The sequence below is a fragment of the Anoplopoma fimbria genome, chromosome 4 (genome assembly GCF_027596085.1).
Source record: "Anoplopoma fimbria isolate UVic2021 breed Golden Eagle Sablefish chromosome 4, Afim_UVic_2022, whole genome shotgun sequence".
NCBI lineage: Eukaryota > Metazoa > Chordata > Actinopteri > Perciformes > Anoplopomatidae > Anoplopoma > Anoplopoma fimbria.
Genome location: NC_072452.1, coordinates 16,050,183 through 16,074,421, shown reverse-complemented (window position 1 = coordinate 16,074,421; position 24,239 = coordinate 16,050,183). Strand labels below are relative to the sequence as shown.

At 41.1% G+C, this 24,239-nt stretch overlaps 2 protein-coding genes across 5 annotated transcripts in view; one reads left to right on the top strand and one right to left on the bottom strand.

The window, feature by feature from the left end:
* chic1 (cysteine-rich hydrophobic domain 1) overlaps nt 1-3,877 on the top strand; it is a 5,655-nt gene extending 1,778 nt beyond the window's left edge. Inside the window, exons 3-6 of the mRNA XM_054597723.1 lie at nt 638-793; nt 1,186-1,242; nt 1,791-1,850; nt 2,437-3,877. Coding sequence (XP_054453698.1) covers nt 638-793; nt 1,186-1,242; nt 1,791-1,850; nt 2,437-2,487 — 324 coding nt within the window. The 3' untranslated portion in view covers nt 2,488-3,877. The remainder of the gene's footprint in view (nt 1-637; nt 794-1,185; nt 1,243-1,790; nt 1,851-2,436) is intronic.
* Nucleotides 3,878-5,365: 1,488 nt separating this feature from the next.
* On the bottom strand, nt 5,366-23,362 carry lnx2b (ligand of numb-protein X 2b). 4 transcript variants are annotated; one of them, XM_054597372.1, is made up of 10 exons: nt 23,274-23,362; nt 15,721-16,310; nt 14,099-14,292; nt 12,303-12,502; nt 10,236-10,667; nt 9,051-9,197; nt 7,986-8,160; nt 6,976-7,219; nt 6,731-6,889; nt 5,366-6,634 (listed from the first exon to the last, which is right to left on the bottom strand). In XM_054597372.1, the coding sequence occupies exons 2-10, from the start codon at nt 16,125-16,127 to the stop codon at nt 6,499-6,501; spliced, it is 2,094 nt and encodes a 697-aa protein (XP_054453347.1). In that variant the 5' UTR covers nt 16,128-16,310; nt 23,274-23,362; the 3' UTR covers nt 5,366-6,498. The 4 variants fall into 4 exon arrangements, with proteins under 4 accessions (XP_054453347.1, XP_054453346.1, XP_054453348.1 ...); XM_054597371.1 differs by having other exon boundaries at nt 23,102-23,358; XM_054597373.1 differs by having other exon boundaries at nt 23,240-23,358.
* Nucleotides 23,363-24,239: the final 877 nt, after the last annotated feature.

The window sequence follows — 24,239 nt, the reverse complement described above, 5'->3', positions numbered from 1 at the left end:
ACACAAAAAGGCTGTAGGGGTAAGAGCAGGCCGAGGGAAGTGTGGGGCAATAAAAAGTACCTTCAGTATTGTGACCCAGGGTGACATGTGATGGATGAGGTCACAATTATGATGATTGAAGGGTGCAGATCAGGCCCTGCTGGGCTTTATTCTGAGGTCTTTGGCTGTTTGCAAAGAGACCTTTGCATCCTGTCATAAAAGATTACGACCCCTGTTTTATGGCGTACAGACTCACCGAGGAATGAGCATCCATTCAAGTTGTTTGGCCGGCGCTGCCACAGGCTCTGAGCTTATCTCTCCTTTGAGTCCCTCTTTGCCTTGAACAGTCTGGAGCTTGGTTAGCAAATCAGAGGCATACTATTTAGAGATCTCATCTCATCTCTGGACAACATCTGCAATTATCTACCTGTTGGTTTTACTGAAGCGCTTTGATCTTTGTACACAGGTTTTCTTTTAAGCAATTAGGAATATTTCATGTCAGCACCACCTACAAACAATTGAATTTTCTCGCCCCCTCTTGTGTTTAGTAATTGGGTTATTACTTCAACGTTCATATAATTCCCTCCACTGCATAGAGCCCCTAGGAGCTGTTTATTTTGGTATGGGCACATCTAACCTTTCTCTCTTTTTTCTCTAGGTAGCACCAGAGGAATTCAAAACCAGCATCAGCAGGGTGAATGCCTGTTTGAAGAAGAACTTGCCTGTGAATGTGAAGTGGCTTCTTTGCGGCTGCCTGTGCTGTTGTTGTACAGTAGGCTGCAGTCTATGGCCCGTTATCTGCCTCAACAAGAGAGTAAGTTCCACAACTCCTGTGACACGCGTTGGACAGTTTAACTCTCCTTTACATCAGCGCTGATTACTCAGGGGCTGTTATAGCAATTCAGCCGCATTGGTCTAAGTGTAGAGGGCCATAACAACTCGTGTTCAATTAGGGGCTCTGTAGAAATGACGCATCACGCTGCATAGCTCCTCTCCTGCCCAGCTCAAGGGTGTGTCATTTGAAGGTGGTATTACTACTCAGGATTGATGGCAACAAAGTGGAAATTACTAGCTGGTAGATTTGGAGTTGAGTCCATAAATCCTAACACTGTGGCTGTTTACTGTTACCTGTAAAAGTGTTCATTTGAGTGATGACTGTTCTGGTGCTTGCATTAATGTACATGCATTTGTTTTCTATTCCATCAGACGAGACGGTCTATTCATAAATTGTTAGAGTGGGAGAATAACCGATTATACCACAAGGTAAGAATGACAAATTGTAGATTAGCACCAGTGTGAAAGTGATTATTTGTCTGTGCCACTGTGCAATGCAAGTTGAGTGTAATCGTGATGGATAATGACAATTAATCTGTCTTGTTACCTCTAACCTGCCACACAAGTCCCTCAAAGCTGAGTCAGATCTGGTGCACGAGGTCTGAGAAGACCGTGAGGTCAGCAGTAAAATGCTATGTTAATTTTGTTTTGTCTCTCAGCAACAAATTACTGCTAGTAGCTGTGCAAAGGTCTAAAGGAAGCTCTTCAGGGTGTCTGGCCACAGTTTGACCCCAGCGAGACCAGACAGCCCTGCTCCTAAATTCCCCCGACACTGGAGGGGAGATTTCAGACAGATTTTCCTTTGTTTGTGTGTGTGTGTGTGTGTGTGTGTTTTTTGTGTTTGTTTGTGTGTGTGTGTATTTGTGTGTGTATTTGTATGTGTGTGTGTGTATTTGTGTGTGTGTGTGTGTATTTGTGTCTGTTTGAGAGTAAGAGAGATGTTCATCCATTGTGTCTGTGTCTTTTCTTTCTTTCAGCTGGGGCTGCACTGGAAACTCAGTAAAAGAAAATGTGAAAGCAGTAATATGATGGAATATGTAAGTAGGCAGTCTCAACAAAACAACTGTGAATTATTGAATGATTACTCAACTTTATAAATGTTTTGAGTGTATCTATTAGCTATAAATATGCAGATTATTTTCTTGATTAATCGATTAAGCGTGTTATAAAATATCACAAAATAATAATAAAAAAAAAACCCACCATAATTACCCAAAGCCCAAGGTAATGGCTTTAAATGTCTTTTTTTTTGTATAACCAACACAACAAAACATAAAGATATTTAGTTTACTTTTATATCCTTATTGCAAGGAAAGGCAACAAATGCTCAAATTTTGGAAAATAGATCCAGCACATGTGTGAAATTTTTGCTTGAAAATCAGTTAACAAAATAGTTGCCTTCAAAACCCAAACCCTGTTGCAAATGAGTTAGATATAAACATTGATTCTAGGAGACAGGGTTGCTCTATCAGAATTATGTCTCTTTTGTTTGTGTTGTTAATACCAAATTACATGGTTCTTTATAGGTACAGCACTCATAAAGTAAAGCATTACCCTTATGTTTTAACATCTTGCAGTTGTTTTAAATAATCATTTTTTTTTTTTTTTTTTTTCTCTCTATAGGTGATTCTTATAGATTTCTTACCGAAATATCCTATATTCCGACCGGACTGAGGAGGCTGTCAGAAGACTGGATGCGTGGCCCTTGAATCTTATCCTTAGTGCCTTGTATATACAGTATGTTGGAATAAGGGTCTGCACCGTTGTCTCTCGTGACAACCCTGTACATCTCCCAGTACCTTGTACATTAGAATTTGCAACACTGTCACTTTGCTTTAGAGCAGATTTTGCACATTTTCCCGACAGAACTAGACATGTCCCCTTTGTTGCACTCGGATGTGTTTTTTTTTTTTTTTTTTTTTGTTACATGTGACAAACAAGTGAAACTATTGAAAAGTGCATTTACCCCAAAGAACCATCAACTTATCCCATAACAGTAATCCCTTGCAAAGAATGTGACGCCTCCACCTTCCTTAACTATCCTTGCCTTATGTATGATTTTTTTCTAGAAATAACTCCACATGTATTGGAGGAGGAAGGCGCCGGGTAACTCAACAAGTCTGTAGATTTAAAAGAGGCTTGTTGGGTTTGCTCTCTTAGAATCCAGTTCTTTGCAAGTAGATGGGATGGTTGAAATTGCCTAACGTACAGTGACGTCATCTAACTGTTATTTCTTTACATTTGACCCTCTGTACATGGGAACTAGCTAGTAGAAGAACATGACCTGTATATACCATGTTAGGATAAGCTGTACAGTGGTTTATCATTGTTTACATAAAGTTACTTAGCTCTAGTTTTTTTTGCCAATATATTGATGTACCATAGTTTTGATTAATGAAAGATGTCTATGTACCTTTCTAGTTTGTATGGACCTGTTTACCTTGTAAGCCATATAGTTACAATGTACATGATGCCAGAGTTCAGACCGGTTATTTGCACTTGAGCCCAGTAGAAAGTCAGGATTTCAGACGATAACGCGTCCTGATGTTACATCCACAGCAGTGCATGTTACCATGTGGTGTTTGCCAATAAAGATGCTATTCAATAGGTCGTCATCCATTTAACCTTAACTTAAAAAGGGTTGCATCTCTGATGTGCAGTTCAAAGATAACGATTTATACTCTGCTCTTCCACTACCTATTTACAAATAATATCATGTCATCCCAGCTTTACATTTTATAGTTTTGTACTCTTACTTTCCTGTGCTGTTTGCTCCTCCTGGAGTGTGTGGAAGCCAATGTCCACAGTGCGTGACGGGCTGAGCAGATGGTTCTTTTGTCAGTGTTAGTATTATTTTCCTGAATCTTAGTCAAGAGATTGCAGCGTTGCATTAGAGTGCCTCTGGAATAGTCGGTGAACCACAGAGAAGACGGGTTGAAATCTGTTCTCTTGTACAAAGGAGTATTTTAAATCCTCCTCCCAGTATTGTCCTTACAATTCCTGTAAATGTTCGTCATGGTGACCTGATCCCAACGGAGAGAGAAAATAAATTGTTGATTTTGAATTTTCTTTGCTTCCTTCTTCATCTGAAATCATTTTTTGTCGTTTACTGCCACACTGAATGAATGATGTGTCATCTTAGTAAAAACAGATCATTATCGACCAAAGCCTGACGCTCCGCCACAGAAAAGTGTCTATTTGTCATGTTTAACAAGGTGTTGAATCGTTAACTTTAACAAGACAGTCTGCAATTAGTCGACACATTTGTAACACTCAGGAATGCCGGTACTATAACTGGCTGCTACTTTCTAACGTTATGGATCAGTGGTCAGAGAAAACTGGACCTGGTCTTTAGTTTATCTCTGCACAACCCCCGAACACTGAAGTGGTGGCTTCACTACAGTCTGGTTGGTTTTATGGTCCTTTGTTTTCACATTCACAGTCTTTCACTGATTAGTTTTCAGTAACATTTTACTGAACCAGTGCTCCAATAGTTTAAAGCAACCACCAATAGTTTTAGTTAATTTAGAAGAATTATTAATAGGATACAATATATAATAAGATTCAGCCAAGCAGTTTATTATTTTAATTAATTCAGGATTTCATTTGAAAAACAGCTAAAAAGGAAGATAAAAATTACTTCTTACTTATTTAATACTTAATAAGACCTGTGAACACAAAGACACTTGCCTCTACTTTTACTTGCGTGGTGCTTTACTTCTCTACATCTCAGAGAGATATATTGTACTTTTTACTCCACTAAATGTATCTAAAGTTAGTAGTTCCTTACAATTTATGCGTGGTCACCAGTAGGAATTATAACTATAACTATATAACTTGTCCTGCAATAACAAGAATAATTTAGATTTTTATATTTTAAGTTGATTTAGCTAATACATATGTACTTTTACACAAGTAGAACCTTAAATGCAGGACTTTTACTGAGGTAGAGGATCTGAGTACACTTTCTACTACTGGTAATTCATACCGCGTGTGACAGAAGAAGAGTGTCTGTTTGACTTTAAAATGTACGGTTTGCATTTGTAGCAAGTTGTGCTGGTCTTGTGTGTTTGCATGCTCAAACACAAGTGTGTGTGTGTGTGTGTGTGTGTGTGTGTCTGTGATGGAGCAGGAGAGGTTGTTAAAACATTGTAGTCGTTCTGAACCACCATTGTCCAATTTAGTCCACAACAGTTACTTTGTGCTCTGATAGTGTTACAGTTTTGCCATCTTTAATTTTGCATGTTCATATCAGGACTGTTGAAAGTTGAATGCGATATATTTTTTTTATAGGTGTTCCAGAGAGTCTAAATTAAGTAAAAACCTTGGTCCCTTCTGTATTCTATTCAGTTTTTGTCCACTAGGTGTCAGACTGATCCATGAACAGACTGTACAGTTCATTAGACATTTCTATCCGGGGTAAATTATTTCAATCATTTGCAGTCGTCCTGTAATTCATTCTTTACCACTTTACGGACACTTGAGGATGTTTTTTCTTATCAAGAACAAATTGTGAATCAGAAAATATAATCTTATACACCACAATGACCATAAGAACAGCATGATTTTATTGAACATAATAAAACAGTGAACAGGCTTATACACACACATTACCAACTGTATACACTGTATTCCACTGCCATCTCTCTAAAACAAGGTCTGAATTATTCAATTAGTCTTGTCTCAATCGATGCACAAGAAAGGCCACTGGGAACGTGTTGACACAAAAAAGAACGAGGTAACACTAATGTATCTGAACAGAGCTGTTATGTTTGAAATTCAGTTTAAAATGTGAGGAAATAATGATGGGAAACACATTTTGGTGCAGTGGAAATTTAAGGCAAGTATACATTCTGGTTTGTCCTTCAATGTCTACAAGGCACACGCTTATCAAAGTCATTCAGTATTATATAACGCTTCTATAGACCATCTCACAGCTTTGAACAACAATAGAAACGTTTATTTCCTGTTGCAGAATTCGATAATATCAACCGCTAACAGAAAATAAACCAAGGCCAAAGCTGTTTTCTACCAATATAATTTAACTGAATTTCCGTCATTGCTCCATCATTCTGAATGTAAATAAAGTTGATAAAATCACACTAGTGGTACAAAAGCTACGGGACAGGATGATATTTCTGTCTTTGGCATGAGTCTATACATCAGCGACCATTTTCGTTATATGTTGTCGACTATAATTCTTCATCTCAACTGTCTAAATATATCGTTAAGTACTACATTTCATCTTTGGGTGCTGTTTATGTGAATCACTCCAATGATGGCATTATTAAACAGGAAAGCAACAAAAATACATGAAGTATTCAGTAAAAGGTGCTCCAAATAAAACAACAACCATCCTTCCAGTTTGTCCATCGAATGTGATTCACTGATTGTCATCATTTTTGCACCCTGATTAATCCAGTTTTGTGCAAACGTCTGCCCTTTGAGTGTGAGAGGACACTGAAACAAAGCGCCTGCTGAGAATATGCTTGGGAGAGTCATTTCTATCGTACACAGGATGGTTCTTATTATTACACAGATTGAACGTCAATCTTAACCATGAGTTACATTTGGAAGCGACAGTGAGTGGCCGAGTCAAGAACGCAGCGAGAGGATCTGTGTGCGCTGTGAACAATTAACAAGGGTGCCAGAAAGAAAAGAGTGTGAGTGTGCAGGTGTGTTTTGCTACACAAGACTCCCAGGCCAGGACACCACAGTCAGTGTGACTTTATTCTTCTGCAGCTTGAGCATCGGGATGAGAGAGGAGTTGTTCATTCCCACTGTTGTGGCTCCGTTCACCGCAACAATCTCATCACCGCACCTGGAGGGGAACCACCAGACCGTTAGCGTTGAGAGGGATGAGAGGATGCAGGAGCTGATTACGTGTCGTGTGGGTGTCAAACTGGGCTTCACTTACTTGAGGCGTCCGTCAAAGTGAGCAGGTGTACCAGGCACTATGGTTTTGATGAAGAAAGGCTGCTGGCCGTGGCTCTCCTCGTAGCCGCCGACGATACTGAAGCCCCAGCTCTCGTTGTTGGTCTTCTGCAGGACGATGTCCCGGCACCAGTGCATGGGACTGAAACCAAAAAGGCAAAGTCAGAGTCTTTTACATCAAAATGAACTGAATGCACTTGAAGTGGAGGAACAGAATTCGGGCTCTACCTTGGTAGTCCCAGCCAGCGAGTCCACAGGGGCGTCCAGTTGAGGGCGTCCTCTCGTGGGTCGTCCACAGCGTCCAGCTCGTTCTTGTCGGCAGCCTCGGCGTCCTCCTCTGGGTCCTCGGAGAGGGTCTGGATGACACGGAGCGCCACCTGGGACTGAGCTGTCTGAGTCTTCAGCGCAGAAACTGCCTCGGTGTAGGTCAACTGGGTCAGATCGACCCCGTTGATGCTCAGCAGAATGTCGCCTGAGGAGACACACATGATGTTGTGAACATGGCGAAGGACATTTTATATAAGAAGATCTCTATTTTAAAAACAAAGTATATGTCAAAATTAAGTTTTCAAAGTTGGAAATCGCCATTTTTCGTGTGAAACCGATTTGGATCAAAATCTCTGTGTTGTTCTTGACGGCGGGATGAAACGGAGACAAAAGGATGCATTTACAAATTTAAACGGCTTGATGTGGACGTCCTCTAAGGCAAACACGTGTTTATGGGAAATGGTTTCCCTTAAACAGTTTCTTGCTGAGTTGAGTGTATTTTTTCAATTATTCCCACACAGTTAAGGATTACACTCCTTCCTGTGCATTTACATTTAGCCACGATTAGAGTTGCATCAGTTAGTTGATCAATTGCTTTGTTAATTGACGGAAAATTCATAAGCAACTCATTTTGAAAACCTTTTCTCCACATTTTTAGACTAAAAATGCCACAAATGTGCTGGTACCAGCTTCTCAAATGAGAGTAGTAAAGTGAAAACCATTGGTCATGCAAAATATACAAAAGATTATCAACAAAAGACAAAATATAGCGGACATTTTTCACAACATTATGTCATTGTATAGACAAAGTATAAAAAATAAAAAAAATAAACAGATAATAAATATAGTAATTATATTTAGCCCTCGCCAAAACTAATAACATTACAAAGACAAACTGCAAAGTTTAAAGCTTTCAGTACGAATTCCTTCTTCAACGTCAGAATCACACGTCACCAGATGCTGCTTTGTACCTCTTTTGATGGTGCCATCTCGGTGAAGACAGCCGACGGGCTGCACACTGGTGATGTAAACGGGCAGACGGCTGCGACAGTCCCTCCCCCCGGCGATGGTGATGCCCAGGGAAAGACGAGGCTCCTTCTTCAGACTCACAGTCTTCTCCTGGCTGGAAAACCCACCTGGAGGATCCTTTAGGAACAATGAACAAATTAATACTAAGCAATGACAAACACACAGAATGGAGTTTTAATGTAATCCTGGTCTGGTTCAAGTACATTTTTATCTTATTTTGTTTGACAAAACACACACACACACACACTTGAGCCTCTCCAGGATCCTTTGACTTAATTGATTCCTCTCACAAACCCACTCGTAGAAACAAATGTGAAACATTTGAGAAGGAGCTGAGAGGTAAGGATAGAGGTAACGTGTGAGGATCAACACTACGCTCTCGTAGTGGAAAAGATGTGTGGAAAGTGACAGCTTCAACCAGCCTCCTTGTTTCTCTGTGGAGTCTGTAAACCATCAAGAGGGGAAGCTCGGGGGAGGAGGGGGGTCTTCCTCCCCCCAGCAGGGAACCCATCCCCCCCCGGCAAGACGAAAAGGCTCGACTCTGCAGGCGAAAGCTAACTGTTACCAGCTTTGATCCTCAGCCACCCAAAGAAACGACCAAAAAACAACAAGACAGTGGCCCCGTAGCGGCAGAGTGAGCAGCACCCCAGGCCTTTTGATCAGGACAGAGGGAGGCCTGCAGAAGGGCTTTCATCTCCGCTCACGGACGCAGGTGTCTGCTCTCAAAGCTTCTCACCCCTAACTGGGGGGGGGTGCTATTCGTTTTACTGACAGTGTATGGTACAACCGAGTGTGACTGATAAAAGGAGCGATCGTCACAATTACACTGTGTAAACAGAAACATGTAAAGTTTGTGAGATACTGCGAACCTGGTGGCTAGTGGCGTAAAAGGAAGTTAGAATTCCAGCGGTAAACAGCTGGCAAGGGCCAAAATAAACGTGGATGTGAATATTTGATTATAAAAAGTAGTTCGAGCATTAGTTTGTGAGGACGTTTTTTAGTATTACCTTCATGTAGGTGGAGCGGCGCCTGAAGTACTGCGGCTCAGGAGCCCTCCTGGCTGCTCGGCTGTGTTGTCCCTCTCTGCTGCTTCCTCCTTCCTCCTGAGTCTCTGCAGGTCTCATCACCACAAAGTTCACACGCACCTCGCTCGCCTATATGCGTAAAAAAATTGAATAAAAATGCAATTAGTAACACAGCAAATAGATACAAAACACTCTATTATGCATTTTATTATCGCCGATTGAGGTTTCCGATGGGACCATTTTTTATGCCATAATCATTGAGGTGTCAGATCGACTGGCTGCTTTCCTGGCAGCCTTTTGTTCATAATAATTTTGAGAAACGATTTTCACACGACTTTACTTTTACCCTGCTGGCAGTGGAGTCTATGGAAATATTGACCCATCTTTCACTTCTCCTTAAGAGCAACACATCTGGACAAGAACTATTCAGAAAGCCTTGACATTTTCTTGGAGTATTCATGGTCCCCAGCGGATTATTTAAGTGAATTTGGTGACCCTGTGACCTTTCCCTTTACTGCCACTATCAGGCCAAAATATCTTATAGTTTGCATATTTGTTGGGTAAACTCATGCTCTTGAGAGATAATTCCTGTTTGATTACTATTGCGGGTGCAGCCTTTTTTTCTACTGCGTCACACTCAGCACATTCTTACATGGGTTGGCCAACTGCTTGAAAGATTCATTCGTCAGCATCTTGTTTGCTCTTATTGATCACTTTTGTATTGTGTAATGTAAAGAATGCTGCAACTGCTTGTTTTTTTTTTATGTTACACCATTGCAAAAGTAATTGAAAGCAGTGAATGTTTTTTTCTGCATTAAACCCAAACAACTGTTATTGGGAAAGTTACAACAGCCGAATTTTCGTTTTATGATTTAACTACATAATTCACATCATCCTTTTCAGAATGTCCATGTTTGCATAATGTTTGTTTTCGTTGTTTCTCAGCCTCAGTTTGATGTTATTAGTACAATACCTTTTGGCAACCATAAACCCAAATCTGTCTGTAATTCTTTAAATGTACCAAAAAGAGGAGTTCAAACTAGTTCATGCTCACAACTACATTACCACAATAAATACATTTTCAACATACCGAGATAAACTCAGCCTGGAAGGAATGGAATAATTGCTACTGTTGAGTTTCACTTGTAGTTAATGGTCTGAACATACCTGTATGATCTGGGCAGCGCTCTCAGGTGTGCCGTGCCTCAGGTCGTGTCCATTGATGGCCAACACCTTGTCATTGTTCCTCAGTTTTCCATCTTTGGCTGCTAAACCACCCGACAGCAGGTCCAGGATGAAAACCCCGCTCTCCTCCGATTTGCGGATGAGTTTGATGCCGAGCGGTTCGGTGCGCTGACTCTTCATTAGCGTCACCTGCAGGACCGTGCCGGGGTTGTGATTGGAGGTAGGGTTGCCGTGGGGACTGTGAGAAGCCTGGGAGGGAGCGGATGTGGTGCAAGGGGAAGCGTGAAGATCAGACCGTGGATCCCTTGACTTAAAACCTTTCTCCTGCATGACGGTGAGCCGGAGGAGGGAAGGCTGGCGGAGCACTGAGATGGCTCGGGCGTGGGGGACTGAAGCCAGGCTGACATCATTCACCTGGGGTCACGACGACGCAGAGAGAAGAAACAGCAGTTAGTGGTGCAGCAGACAAACACAATCATTGAACTACACGATGTAAGTGGATGCTGCCACTATAGAAAGTTTTTAGACGTTTTTTGTTGAGCAGAGAAGCAAGATTTAACAAATTTTGTTAGTTTTATTCCAAGATAATTCTCTTTACGTTCTTAACAAGTGGAACTGTCACTTGATGTTTCAATTTGTTTCATCCTACATGTCTGCATCAGAATAATCAGAACTAGAGCGAGTTACAAGTTAAAGTCAGCTTTCCTTTTCTGTTTAAAATAAGATCCTGTTAAAGTGATATTTGCCGCACAAATGTGATGTGAAATTAGGCCTTCACGAAAAATCAATGCATCGATTCAAGGGGAAGAGTAAGATTGAGTCGCCGTATCTCTTTACATCCACCAGCTTTCCACAAAGCCCCAAAAAACTGCAGCTAATGTTTCACATCCTGAAGGCAGCATGTTGGATGGAAGGTTTTTGATTTCATTTCCAGGTCTGGGATTGGTTGGCTTTGGAGGAAAAGCAACATTTTGGAGGACACACTGAACCAGGGATGTCAGAGACGAAGCTGAAATAGTCTATGAGCTCGGTTTACAGCGATACCACATTCCAGGAGAACCGGAGGGTAGAAACACGAGGAGGAGGACATTGTTCGAAAAGAGGAAACTTATTAAAATCTTAAAAAAGAATAGTGTTGCTAAAAACTAAAGACTTAGGGGTTTGGACTGTTGGTCGGACAAAAGAACACATCACATTGCGCTCCGGGAAATTGTAATGAAAACGGAAAAACTACATGCCGGATTTTCATGGAACTTGGTGAAAGGGTGCGTGATTATGAATCCCACTGCATTTCTTGGCAAGACCCGCCCCTATGTTGCTGGTTGAGGCGGAGACGATTGATTAAGGTTAAGCATTGACCTCAAGTAGTTAGGGTCCCGATAGCCCATTGGTCAGGGCAGAGGACCTGAACAAATCAGGTTACCTGTACCTCGGCGAACATGGACACCTGGCCAATCCTAGAGCTTGAATGCTACACAGGAACAGCAGTGGGATTCATAATAAGGCTGGACGGGTGTAGCAAGGAAACAAGGGCTCAAGGAAGAACCCATTCAATTGTGGAGTGGATCTGAATCAGGGGACGGATGCACGTGTTTCTTTTCACTTTATGAAACGGCGTTGGCGGAGGTGTGCCCTCTACGAGTGCCCTTCTAGTTTATTAATAACTCTACTACTTAAACTCATTCAAAAACATCACATTAACTCCCCTTCTGTTTGAGGGCTCGCCCTCTCAAACAGAGAGGTGGTTAGTCAATCAGTGACAACAACAACCAGGTAAAGCTGCTTACTGCGACATGTTGGCCCCGGGAATATTAACCACGCCTTGTTACCATGGAGCTAAAACTTGTTTATCCTGAATATCTACTTTCCCATGCCCTGCTTCAAAGCACCGTGTTTACAATGTCGTGAGAATTCAGTGACAAGGTGTTTATGCCAAATATGCTCAGCTGTACAGTGTCACGCTACGCCGCCGGGATTTGTCTGAATTCCAACGGTGAAGAAAAGATGAATACTCGACTTTCCTTGTTGAATTTACTGAGTCGCTCTCACCTCTAAGATGTGGTCCCCTGGGGCCAGTCTGCCATCACGAGCCGCTAGCGAGTCTCGGACAATCTCCTGGATGACGATGTTCCCCAGCGGTGTGTCTTTACCCCCGACGATGCGAAGGCCCAGCTCCTCCTCCGGCTCCTGTCTGAACAGCTCCACCACGTTGGCCTCGGCCACCAGACTGGACCGCAGTGGGGTGTTGTCTGGAGGGAAGAGGAACAGAGTGGAATAAATATAGCTGTTTATTCCTGTTTATGAAGCAAATACTCCCACTCCTCAGCTCTCGTTGGCTGATTGCACGAACCATCACTTATATCAGAAGTTAAAGTTTCTTTAAAGAAATTGTCAAATGGGGCAAGAGACATGATTACTTAGTCAACATACATCCAAGTTTACAGACAAACTTCCAGGTTCAACTTTGTCCTTAAATATCAACCGTTTTTGTGTCTCTTGCCCCACTTGACCTCATTGTAGTGATGTCTCCATGTTCCCAGGTATCAAAAATTTTGTGTCACTATAACTTGGAGAAAAGATGTCTATAACAGCAAAGCAGTAATTCATTTTTCTTTTAAAACATCACAAGGGGGACACTGCTTGGCAAAACAACATGTTGTGATTATTATGTAATTATAAACTGATAAAAATGTGTTTCAGGTGTTTTTTAATATTATCCTACACAGATAATAAGCCTCATAGCAAAACAAACTGTACAAATAGTAAGTTAAAGGAGTATTCTTAGTCGGTCTACTACCATTGTCTTTACTGAATACATTGAAATAGATATTCACCTTCTCATCTAACTCCCAGCAATGCTTAAAAGAAACAATGTATTTACAGAAACTCTGGAGTACAACTTAACCAGTAGAGACATGCACAAAATTACACAATGCTTTGTCGACCAGTCACCAGTTTTTGAACTGACTTTTGTTTTTACAGGACACAGTGAACAGCAACATTATACAGGAAACAGGAAATCATCAAAGTGAAAAAGTTCTGACACACTGAAGTGTGTCTCAACCTTAATATTGATCTGAGCGAACAACCAGACCAGCAAGATTGTACATGCTACAGTGCTACCTACTTTTTATTCCCACAAACAGTACAACAGCATGAATTCAGGAGATAGTAAAACCTGGATGAAGCAACCTACTTCGATTTGTATGCTGAAAAAAACATTATTTCAACAATCAATAAACATAAAGCTTAATTGCACAATTTAAAGGTGTAATATCATTGTATTTTCATCTCAGATTTTAACAGCATACAGCAGTAATCTGATTAAAATTGAGATTATGATGTCACCAAAGCAAACTTTTTTTGCAGACACTGATTACCAGTTTCCTAGCAACTATGTTGTACTGGAATTTTTCCTCTGGTTCTGGCTTGCAGGATGCTTCAAAGGAGATGAGACTGTCAGGTTACCACATCTGTGAGCTCATATAAGATCCTACATCCTGGCTGATGATTCACCTGGGACGGACTCAGAATTAAAACCTTGAGGGTAAAAACATCACCGATTCCTGTCTGTGTGTCTCAACAACCACCCACACTGAAGGTGACGGGCACAAGGATCTAGGTTTCCTTCAATCACTATTTCCGTTCAACCTGGAAACTTCTATAAACATTATTTGGTGTTAAAGAATTAACCAACCTCCTATTGTAAATCATTGAAGTGATGGTTTGTGTGTACGTGGGTACAAAGAGAACAGAAAAGTCCCTGTTCCTGTTCTGCTGTTGTACAGAAAACAGAGAGCGGCTGATACAGTGTTGGCTGTAAGTACAATAAAATGACTTCTTACCATCCTCACTTTCTTCATAGGCAGGGTTAATCAGCCCGGGCTCAGGCTGATCTTTGGTGGGATTTCGGGACTGTGTTGCTGAATGTTTAGCATCACCAGACGACTCCCCGTCACCCTTACGTCCCTTTAGCTCGTTCCACGAGGGCCTCTTCCTCTTCTCTGCTTCCTCCCTCAGTCTTCTAAAAACAGGACATCTGAGGAAAGATAGGCACATGGAGGAAACCGGTAAAGACAATGATACGGCTGATAGTCGACCAGTGATATTAAACACGCAATCTTTATGATGATATTAGAAGGGGGTGTGAATGATTCAAGTCACTATGGAGTGCTATAGATGAATGAATATTAAAAAATGGAGGTTAAAAAGTGTTTTGAGGGGGCAAAGAGGAGACAAGAAGTGAGTATTTATGCACAGGATTCAGAAGAGAAGCACTATGCAGATAAGTGGACAGTTTTACTGCATTGCAGGGTGTCTGGATGAGACAGGCTGAGTCTGATTAAGGCAGTCAGAGTGCTGGGACTGCTGCTTGATCCTCATGCCTGAACTTTGTATCCTTGTTGTTTGCACAGAGAGGCTACAGCAGGACTATCTGCCACCCACAGCTGACTGCGTCATGGCTGGCCACCAGGATGATAAGCAGAACACCGGCCATGTGAAAAACAAGTCGACTGACCCACACATCACCTTGAGCTCAATAATTAGCAGTTTCTGTGTCAATAGAGGGACTAAGCAACCAGGAATACAGCTTCAAAAAGAGCAAAACACAGTCTGAGAGGGCATGTAGAGGAGAATTACAGTTATTTTACATCGTTTAGAAGAAGTACAAATTATTTTGTCATGACTCAAACGTTAGATCTTATCTTTAGGTTAAAGTGGAGACGCGTGCAAGCAGTATATGTATATGAGGGTATCAGCAGTTTAATACACCTTACTATAAAATTCATTCACTTTAAGGAATAATTTGACAAATACACTAGCCAGCCTTTTTGCTGAGCGAGATGAGTATATTGATACCACCTTCATGTATATGCGTTAAATACAAAAGTACAATCAAGTTGGAATATTTCATTTTTACACATCAATTATATATGGATTAAACATAAAAGATATAATGTGTGAATTTGTGAACTTAAGAGGTGGAGGTAGGTAGACAGAGCCAGACAAAGGTAAACATCTACCCATGCTTTCAGTCTTTGTGCTGCGCTAAACTAACACGCTGTGGCTTCATATCAAACCGACAGATATGAGAGTTTTAATCTTATCACATAACTGTGGGAAAGACAATGTATTTCCAAAAATGTCAAAATACTCCCTTTATGAGAACATGACTAGTCAGTGGAATTTGTTTTCAGTGGAAAGTAGGATGGCTCAGTGCACCACCTTCAGAGACCATGTGATTCAACCCCGTCAATGTCACGTTTTCTTGAAACAGACTTGCTATGAATTATGACCCTCTGCTCAAAGCTAACATACATTGATATTGTGAACACCCCGTTGTTTTTAATAAAGACAGGGTCTAAGATCACACGCATTGTGACCAATCATTTTAGCCGTGTAAAGGTTTACCAATATCCCCTAAAACTGCTGTCATGACCAGTCAGCATCCCATCCAGAGTCTTACCTGTTGTGCAGGTGAGGCTGCAGCTCACAGCGCTGCATCTGCTGCTGACACTCTATAGAGTGGGGACACATCACGGTCAGCTTGTCCAGCAGGTTCCTGACCAGCAGGCTGGAGGGACGGCACTGATGCAACTGCAGCCGCAGGCGGTCCACGGGGCAGAAGTCCTGCTCTTTCAAAAAGTTACTCAGACATTGAAAGCAATATGTGTGGCCGCAAGGGGTGTCCATAGGTCTGAGGAGGGGCTGCAGGCAGATGTGGCAAACCAGTTCATCGTCCACCTCATCCTGGTACTCGTACAGGTGGCTGTCCGAGCCCTCGTGCTGCTGGCCGCACTCCTTACACACCCGCGCCCACGACAGACCCGCGGTGGTAACGCTGCCTGCGACTTTGGTGTCTGTTGTAGCCATTGGCTGAAGAAGATCAGTCCAAACTTCTCTGGAAATGATCAGCGTCCTCTTATATCCTTAAAACTGTGTTTGGTCACACATCTATGTCTGCATGTTCAAAGTTAAAAAATCCATTCAAACTGCGAAAAATGAAACCATGATCCAGAGTCAACAATGTTATCCTCATGTCTTCATTTTGATTTTCTGTTGAGAGAGAAACACAGTTAGGTCCGCTGCTAAAGTTGGACTGTTACTACTCATACGGGCCAGCTCCACAGGAAATGACAAATCCACAGAGCAGCAGCAATATGGCAGCAAGCCGCAGCTGCTTCCTCTCAGCTAGTTTCCTGAGGGACAAAAGGAATTTTCATCTCAGCTAAAAGTCAGCATGCTCCACACTGAAAGGGCTAAACTCTGTGAAATGAGGCAAGAGGAAAAAGTCAAACCCCTGCTAATGTGAGGGAACAAAGGCATGGCACTACACCAGAGTAAGAATTTTGAATGAACTGGAAAGAAATGCAACCCCCATCACTAATGACCCCTTGCACCTAATCGGCACTAGTCTCCATCCCTTTGTGCAGCTTCTAATCTCCTTTAATTCTCCCATAAGGAGAAAGCTTATTAGGATCGCATTCTTTTGGTCACTATTATGAACAAATATATCAAATAAATATCACATCATATATTACACTAAATACATTTAGTTAGATCTCATAAAATCTAGCTTGTAAGATGAATTGCATCCAATAACACAGCCTGTATATGGCCTTATTAACAGTTTGTTATGGTTAGGAGCAAAATTATCATTAAATTGCAATAAATAGCTTTTGTACGACAGGTAATATGTGCCTCTAATACATCTAAGGAGTTTTGTGCTGAACACTTTCACAGGCATCGTTTCAGAAGACTTAATGCTGCCTGAGAGGCTAAAGCGGAACAGAAATGAACAAATCATCACCAAATAGAACCTTGAGATGCATGACTTTATCCTAAAAACACAACGGAGTACAGAGAGATATTCGATAGCACATTACCACATATTAAAAAAAGGGAAAAAAGCCACCACAATTAACTAACTACATTCAGTATTTCTTCTCTTTATGTGACCCCAGTCCAAGATTTCAGGCACAAAAAGACAGCTTTATCTTCAATGTTATTGCCTTGGAGCGACTCACCCGAGATGATATCCTTGTTGTCAAGCTCCAAGTAGCCACTGCATGCAAACACAAGACTCTAACCTCGCAGCTGCCTGAAGCCTGAATGAAACCAGAGCCCTGCCTCTCCGGCGGCACACCGTCAGAATAATGTCTGTGTGTGTGTGTGTGTGTGTGTGTGTGTGTGTGTGTGTGTGTGTGTGTGTGTGTGTGTGTGTGTGTGTGTGTGTGTGTGTGTGTGTGAGGGTGTGTGTGGACACATATTTGTGTGCATGAGTGTCGACGTGTATGAGCTCTGACTGCACCGGTGTGAGGAATGCAGTGGGGAATTGGTGTAACTAGGCAGACTGAAAGGAAAGTGTTCCTCCTGCTTATGAATGTTGGGGGGGGTGGTGGTGCTCAGAATGCTGATGCTGCACTACTACAGGTAAAGTACTCTCGATAGCTGGACGACTGCTTGCATGCAAAGACACAAGACCCGTACGTGCACGCTGGCTGAGGTCACACAGGACTTCTTTCTCCCTTTGTCTTTACTTTGTACAAGTGATACCTCGTCCTGTAATGGATAGGGGGTCATGGATCCCGTAGCACAGAGAGGGAAGAACGCTGTAGAAAACCAGGCTGAGCTCCATTTATGTGGAAATCACATGTCACGATGCAAGAATGTGATAAAACGATACAATGAACTTACTTTAAAAACACCATGCTGCCTTACTGCAAAGGGCTCGGCTGGTTTTCTTGTCAATAAAACGTTCCCAGTTTCATATCGCTTCATACCCAAAGGTGTACTATTTGCTTTGCGATAAAGGAGACGTGCCCTAGCTGGGAGTCACATGGAGCACCCAATGGGTTCCACCAAGGATGAAGCATGTCTTCATTAGAGCAGAGGTCATCCTCACAGGAAGACGTACAGAGGCCCTGGAGATTACTGGTTCCCTCCTGCTTATTGTGTCTGAAGGTGTTTGGCTCTGAAGCCATCTATCACTGTCCACCGCCACCACACTGACACAGCAGTATATAACTCCATGTTCCTCAAGGATACGGAGTGACATCAATAAACGCTGCTTGTCTTTCTGGAGATCCTTCATGTGAAATGGAGACTCGGATTAGTTGATTGATAGATTAGTCAGTGAATCGATTAGTTGATTTTGTAAATGCAAGCTTTGCTGCTTTTGTTTTATATGAAGTGAATATTTTTAGGTTTTGGACTCTCAGTCAGGCACCTTAGGTTCGGTAAATTGTGATGGGCATTTTTCACAATTTTACGAAATTCTATACGGCAAACTAGTAATAGAGTAAATCATTTGCAGATCAGTTAATTAAAGTAAGTGTTAGTTGCAGTTTAAATTGAATAGCTTTGAGTTTTGGACTGTTGGTAAAAAAAGATTTTTCACCATGGGACCTTTTTATATATTTTCTAACTAGACTTAACAATTAACTTGTAAATCAAACCACTAAACAAATCATTGTTTTCAGCCCTAGAAAATTGTAAAAGAACATTTTCATTTCAGTCATCTCCTGTTTTAAGAAAATTCCTTTAGTCTCGAGTTTCCCTGAGAAAGTCTGTATCTATATCACCATTAATCTACCTCAACATCACAAGTACATGTATCAAGTTTAATCCTAATCCTACACAAGAGCGAGACATTTATTTTACAGGATTCCCAAAGAAACATCGTAGACTTTTGTTTAAATTCATGTCTGTGAAACCAACACAAGACAGCTTTTCAATAGCTACTTGAAATATGTTTTTACAGGTTTAGAGCCAAACAAAGCTGCTCAATACAACCAGCCTAAATGAGGGAACGCCTTATCCAAATCAAATACCTTGTGATCATGTGATTTCGAGGGAAATATCTGTGGCCCTGCAGTGTCCTCCAGTCTCCCAGAGGATTACCAGAAGTGGCGTTCCCCTCAAAGCTGAGCCAAAGTCACTGGCTTTGATGGTTGATATGGGTGAGTCACATGTGCCGCCTTGCCACACCCTCAGCGAACGCAGGTGAAGCCGTGCTAGACAAATAATTCCTCCATGAGTTCATGAGAAAGGAGGTGTGTCTCATCTACGTCTGTCTTACACTGATGTCTGGTCATACCGATATACCGGGAATAAATACAGCACATAGAATGGAAAATGAATCAAAATTGCCACCCAGAGATGAATGACCTAATCATTGTGTTTGAGGATAACATAATCAAGTGAAAAGCCCCAACACGTCTAAGATCAAACTTTTACGGCTTCTTTAATTAAACTTTACTTATCATTACAGTTACATGGATATCTTCTCTGACAAGTAATACAAAATTTAATACCATGTAATTATCCATTCAGAGCACTGTTTGAACCTTATGTACTGGTATAGCAACAACATGCAAAGTATCCTGCTTTGAATACAAATAACAACATTTGCATTGTATATCTGAATGCAGGAAACCCTCAACAACATCATCTGAAAAAATCATCTGAGTGACATTGAAACCTTGATTCTCCAAAGTGTTTCCACTATGATTTCATCCCAGTTTGTACTTCCATACAACCAAACCAGTTAGATCCTCAGCCTCGCTGCAGACTAACACGTGGGCTGGTACGAGTGTCTCGCTGACATGTCACACGCGGAGGTCAAGCTTATATTTATGGGCTGATGAGCCTCCCACTGTACAGCAGCCCCCCCGCACATACCAAACAAACACCACCCATGGTGTTAACTTATCATCAGCCATGGATGTGACTTTAGTATTCAGCATGAAGGGAAGACGGTAACAGTAATGAGTGTTTTTATTCAGCTGATGATTGATTTTACGCAAACAAGGCTGGTTTGGATCTGGATTTTCTAGACCAGACAAAACTTATTTATCTTCACATTGTATTCATTCCCCCCCCACAACAATTAATCTTAAAATCTACTGCCTGCATACTTGCAACAGACCGTGCAGATGTGGCACAAACACTAAAATACTTAAGCTAAGATAGAGTTTCTTCTCCCGAAGGGGAATTTTTCTTGGGCTCCAAGCTGCTGCATCACACAACAAACTTTCCAACAACATCACTATGAACAGACACACTGTGATGACCCTCTCTGAGCAGGAGCCTCGTGGGTGGAGTCGGTTCATCAGGGAGATTCAGCTCACCTGGTCTGACTGCAAGACTATATAAGCTGGTGTCAGTCGGTCAGTCATTCTCTACCCCTGTCTTGTTTTGATTCATCTAGTTTAGCACCACACTAGCTCTGTACAATAAATGTCTTTATGTTCCAACTCATGTGTGGTCTCCCCTCCTTTGTCCAGCCTTGAGCTGTGACAAAATGGAGGCTCGTTCGGGATCAAATGAACCACTTTGGTAAGATGAAGTCCAGGCTTTGTGGTAATTTGGCCTGGTGTTGTTTTTGGTGTCTACCTCCTGTGACTATGGGGGTCTGTTACCTTGTATAGAGCTTTGGGCTCAAAATTGCAGAGTATGTCTACTTGTTTAAATGCAAATGTGGTGCGTATCATGCATGAGTTTTGGTTTCTTATGAGGCAGAGCAATATTTTACTCTCTTTTTGTTAAATGTTACTACATTGTGCATTTTGGTTTGAGGAGTCTCTTGGTTAGAGAAGTTCTCCCCCATTTAGTTTTTGCAATTGTATCTCTTAAGGTGGCAGTAAACACGGGTAGAGCTATATGATCTGGATCATGTCTGTGGCTTTCTGGCGGTAACTGCACTGCAGGGACATTCAGGACCCACTGGTTTCCATTGAATAAGAGCCCACCCACCAGTAACTACCTGAACACAATGGTTGGGCTTATATATAGTTAGCAGTATGTCCAATGGTTTAGGTTTGTTTGTGGGTGCTACCTTTAGGTTTTGTTAATGCAGTAATTTAGATTTGCTTTATATCTGGTTTGGTTAATGGTAAGGGTTAGTTGCCTCCCTTTTTGGTATTTGAGTGGTTGGCCTTGACACCCACTATGGTGTTGTGCAATGTCCCACATGTTTGGTTTTGCTTTGCCTTTTACCGCACCCACTACAACCATGATTGTCTCCCTCTTGTCTCAAAGATGCTTCCTCTAATACCAAGGTTGTGGATATCTGAGGGTGGACAACCTGAAGGTAAGAAGATGGTTTTAAAAGGGACTGAGGACTAAAACTGATGTCAGTCTCCCTCCAGCTTTGTCTCTGTATTAACTTTAGTTTCTTTACACAAATTTCCCTCTAATGTAAAATAAACTTTAGTTACTACTCATGTGTGGTGTCTCCTCTTTAGTCCAACTGGCTTGGAGCTTACATACACATGCATAAATGTACTTTAAATTCCCATGTTTGAGTGAGTTTTTCTTTAAAATCATATATATATATATATATATATATATATATATATATTAGTGAATATACTGTTGCATGTAACTATTGAATACTGTGTTCAGAATGTGTATTTAGTTGTTCACAATCTCCTGAGAACAGACTTTTAATAGCAAGGCTGGAGGTAGTGATGTCGTTGGACTGAAATAGTACATATCACACTTGTCAAAAACGACTTAAGTACACAATGGGTCTGTTAGAAGACTGATCTTTGAAGTTGCTGCACATAATCAAATAGATATGGCTAATTTTAACAGTCAGGCTTTTTTTTAGCTGCCCAAAATACTTCAGTAAAGAACTAGGAGTGCAGTTCGACTCCTTAACGAGGCACCAATATAGACTCATCTGATTTATTTATAACAACTTGTACAATATTGCTTTTCTGTTTTGCTGTACTGTAAATTAACTTATAATTGCCTACATTGTATTTCCATATTAATAGACACACCCTTAGTATCATTACTTAACCATAATCTACTTTGGTGCGCAGTTTACATAAATATACTTTGACTTTTCTGCCATTAGTCTCATTACTGTCACTTTTACCTTCTAATTGTGTCTTTAATACTGTTTCTCTGTTGCGTTTCTATTAGTTTTATATAACTTTACTATTAATTTCCACCTCAAGCGATCAAAACAGACTTATGACTCGTATTTATAAACTGATGTTTTGTACAGTACCAGTCAAAAGTTGTTGTTTTTTTGTTTGTTTTTCTACATTGTAGATTAATATTGAAGACATCCAAACTATGAAGGAACACATATGGAATTATGTGGTAAACAAAGAAATGCTCAACAAACCAGAATATGTTTTATATTTTAGATTCTTCAAAGTAGTTGAATGAGAAGGTGTGTCCAAACTTTTGACTGGTACTGATAGATAGATAGATAGATAGATAGATAGATAGATGAGAGAGAGACCATTGAATGAGAAGGTGTGTCCAAACTTTAACAGATGACTGTAGTAAAGTAAAACCTAAGTTTGCTGCTGTGTATTGAAGTATAAAGTACTCATAAGTGTACTTGAGTAAATGTGCTTTGCTCCACTGAGGTTGACTGTAACCAGCCACTCCATAACAGTAACAAGGACATTTTTAATCACTTTGCCTGGATGTGTGCGTTGTCACCTGGGCCATAAATACCCCCCCCACACACACACACACACACACACACACACACACACACCACGATGTGACGGGTCTCCATGACAGAAGAGGTAATAGCAGTTAGGCTCCGTAGGTTTCGGTCAAACGGTTATAAATCGGCCGTTAACCACGTGACGTCACCTTCAGCTCTTAACCTGCTGAAACGGCGCTAACGGCTACACACACCTTGAGCCCCCGTAACTCACTTTAAACAGTGACTACGTGGCTCTAGAACGTCTTTGTTCAACCGTTAAAAGCACGAGATTCGAACACTCATAAACATTTAAAAAGCAGCCGTTTGTCTGATTTACATAAAACGGACCAAAATCGGCCCCAGTGGAGACCGAAACTCTCCTTACCTGTGTGAAGGTTGTTTTATCCGGAAGCAGCTAGCTAACGTGAACGCATCGCTAGCTGAAACAAAGAGCACACTGTGGGCTCACTGCGTTTAAAAACAATAACTACAATAACATTAAAACACTGAGCAGCTTCCTCACCGACGAGGATGTCTGACTGAAGCTGTTTTTTTACCGCAGTGCTGTGGTTGTCTGGTCCCAGCCCGATGTCCCCCAGGTGTACTTCAACCTGCCGGCGAGGTCTGGGCGACTTTCCCAGTTTCGAGCAAACATACTTTGAAGCCAAAAAGCTGTTCAGGAAGAAGTCCATGCAGGTGTACGCACACAGTACTGCTGCTAGGGATGTGTCCACAAATGGGGTTTTCAGTCATAACAGAAACTGCTCGCCTGTCTACAAGTTAATAAATAAACAATATTCTCTTGCATGCAGAAATGTGCATCAAAACAATTACAAAAATTCTGTTGCATGTTTTATTCTAATAAGCCCAAAGTCTTAATACATTTTCTTCAGTGCTAGAAGTATTCAGATACTTAAATAGAAATACCTCAGTATAAGAAATACCCCATTATCAAGTCCTGCAATCACAATGTTACTTAAGTTGCAGTACATTTTGTATTATCAGCTAAATGTAGGCTACTTAAAATGTTAAGTATGTGATTATAGTCAGTGGTGCAACCAATATTCTCTTGCATGCAGAAATGTACATCAAAACAATTACAAAAATAAAGAAAATACCCCATTATCAAGTCCTGCAATCACAATGTTACTTAAGTTGCAGTACATTTTGTATTATCAGCTAAATGTAGGCTACTTAAAATGTTAAGTATGTGATTATAGTTAGTGGTGCAACCAATATTCTCTTGCATGCAGAAATGTCATCAAAACAATTACAAAATTCTGTTGCATGTTTTATTCTAATAAGCCCAAAGTCTTAATACATTTTCTTCAGTGCTAGAAGTATTCAGATCCTTAAATGGAAAGACCTCAGTATAAATAAAGAAAATACCCCATTACAAGTCCTGCAAACATGTATTATCAGCTGAATGTAGGCTACTTAAAATGTTAAGTATGTGATTATAGTCAGTGGTGCAACCAATATTATCTTGCATGCAGAAATGTACATCAAAACAATTCAAAACA

Coding starts and splice junctions, on each gene's coding strand:
- lnx2b (XM_054597372.1), bottom strand. CDS start 16,127: ATGGCTACAACAGACACCAAAGTCGCAGGCAGCGTTACCACCGCGGGT. Junction 14,293..15,720: donor CAGCCTCACCTGCACAACAG/GTAAGACTCTGG, acceptor ATCTTTCCTCAG/ATGTCCTGTTTTTAGAAGAC. Junction 10,668..12,302: donor CAGGGGACCACATCTTAGAG/GTGAGAGCGACT, acceptor TCGTGACCCCAG/GTGAATGATGTCAGCCTGGC.